This window comes from Myotis davidii, unplaced genomic scaffold (assembly GCF_000327345.1).
Source record: "Myotis davidii unplaced genomic scaffold, ASM32734v1 scaffold358, whole genome shotgun sequence".
NCBI classification, from domain to species: Eukaryota; Metazoa; Chordata; class Mammalia; order Chiroptera; family Vespertilionidae; genus Myotis; species Myotis davidii.
Window position 1 is genome coordinate 68,198 of NW_006290768.1, and position 2,378 is coordinate 70,575.

Sequence of the window (2,378 nt, forward strand, 5' to 3'; positions counted from 1 at the left end):
GAGGAAGATACGGAAGACGAGGTGAGAGAGGGGGGGATGCAGAAGGGAAGGGGGTGGGAGGTGGCCGTGAAGATGGGGGTGGGGGGAGATGGCGGACAGGGTCGGCATTCGGGGGTGGTGCTGGGCACAGCTGGGTGTGGGGATGGGGACCATCTGGGTGACGGAGACAGGATGGGGTTCACACCTGCTCTCTCCAGACCTCCCCTCTGACGCTGCCCCCCCTCCTCCCGCAGTCCAGGCCGACAGGAAGGATAAAGTGCTGTCTGGTGGGCCCTGCGAGCGGATGTCCCACCCCTACCAAGCCGCCCTCTACAACTCGGGCCAGCTGCTCTGCGGGGGGGTGCTCATCCACCCGTTGTGGGTCCTCACGGCCGCGCACTGCAGAAAACCGTGAGTTGCCACCCCGGGGACACGGGGAGGCTTCGGTCAGGCATGGAATGGCACACATGTTCCCCCCCACCCCCCTCGTCCCGGAGCAAGGCCATCTGATAACCAGTCTCATTTGGCCAATAGTTAATTGAGCACTAAATATGGGCCAGGCGCCTCGTGGGGCCCTGGGGCTCGAGCCGGGAAGAAAACAGGCAGAGCTGCTGCTCTGGTGAACTTGGCCTTCTCCCCGGGGAGCTGGTGGTGCAAGGAGGGTCCTGTAGGGAGAGATGGGTTCATTCTAAGTGCAGGGGAAAGCCTGCACAGGCGGGTTTGAATCTGGGCAGCAGCAAGATCTGATTTCATTGTCAGGAGCGATCTGGCTGCCTTGTGGGAGTGGACGGGGGCGAGAGGAGGTGAACGGGTGTGTGTGGAGGCCCGGGCCACACCTGTCCGTCCGTCCGTCTGTCCGGCACCCTAAGATGCTGGCTGGGGCCAGGATGCAAACAGAAGTTAGAAACCTTGGGAGTTCTTTGGAGACTGAGCCAGCAGGACCTGGTGATGTGGGACGGGAGGAGAAGAGAGCAAGCAGGGCTGGCCTCCCAGGATTTGACCTGGAAGAGGGGGTGTTAGGTTGTGTCTCTGGCTGCGTCGTCGGGGAAGAGGGAGAGAGTAGCAGCTTGGAGACGGGCTGGGCCGGGGGAGCGTCAGGCATTTTTGCTTTTTGCCAAGATGAGTCTGAGACACCTGGGAGCTGTCCAGGAAGGATGCCAGGTTGGCCGCTGGCGCTCCGGGGAGAGGTCAGAGCGGGAGGTAGAGATGAAGGCGTCATCCGCGAGCAGGTAGTACTTAAAGGCACGGCACCAGATGAGATCACCCAAAAAGCGGGCCCGGATAGAGGAGCGGAGAGGGCCTGGGACAGATCCTCAGGGCACGGACGGCCGCACGTTAGACGAACAGCAGCTGTTTGGCGCTGACGACGGCGGGCCAGGTGCCCGGGGAAGCAATGACATACCCCAGCGGGTCCAGGGGTTCCCAAAGGTGTGGACGGAGTTGGCGAAGAATGAAGGACACGGAGTCAGTGTTTAGGTGACCATCGTAGCCAGGTTCTTCACTTTATTGTCATCTGACATCTGTATTTATACTATTTGGTCTTAATCCCATCCATTCTATTCCAAAGGTTAGGGCGTTTCCTATCTCCATTCCAAGGTTACTCTATTGTTCTGTTAAGCTACAAGGAAGTAACTGAAGGAGGTTATTCTAAGTAAAGATTACATAGCTTAAGCGTGATTGTTCATAGCTAAAGTGATTAACTACCCGCCTGGCACTTAGTTAAGGGGTTTTACTGATAAAAATCCTCACCTGGGGAAACAACCTTTCTCGGAGAGGTGACCTTGGTTAAAACACATAGTGCTAAGAAGGGGAGCAAACATATTAAGAACAGTATGCCATATACGCCAGGTCCCTTGAAACATCCCTGCAGCGACTGCGTCAAGCAGCCAGGGTGGATCGGCTTCCAGCAACATTCCATTTCCACAAGAAGGGCCTGCTGGCCCCATTTTGCAGATGAGGAAACTGAGGCTCAGGGAAACAGCCAGGGACGACTCACGTGTGTGGCAGGCAACCGAGACCTCACCTATTGTGGTGGGGGCGGGGGGGAAGGGAGGTCCCGTCATGGACTCATGGACCCCAGAGTGGGCTCCGCCATGCTCAGGGAGAACTGGCCTCACCCCCCAATCCTCATTCATCCCTTCAGTGCCCATTGACTGAGAGCACCCACTAAGGGCCAGATTGGAGTCGGGCAGTGGGGATTCAGGAGGGGATGACCGTCCCTGCCCCTGGGGGCACTGGGACAATAAGACGGTTAGCAAACAAACCCCTGAAAAAAACTGTATAATTACAAATTACCCTGAGTCCCGGGAAGAAAGACAGGAATGGCTTCGTGAGAGAAAAGAGCAGAGGCACCTACTGTGGGTGGATGAGAGAGCATTCAAAGCAGGAGAAACACAAGG

The 2,378-nt window shown here is 57.3% G+C and overlaps 1 protein-coding gene across 1 annotated transcript in view; it reads left to right on the forward strand.

The window, feature by feature from the left end:
• Positions 1–135: 135 nt before the first annotated feature.
• Positions 136–2,378, forward strand: part of LOC102769206 (kallikrein-6) — a 6,835-nt gene continuing 4,592 nt past the window's right edge. Inside the window, exon 1 of the mRNA XM_015563982.1 lies at positions 136–390. Within this exon, the coding sequence (XP_015419468.1) occupies positions 143–390 (248 nt within the window). The 5' untranslated portion in view covers positions 136–142. The remainder of the gene's footprint in view (positions 391–2,378) is intronic.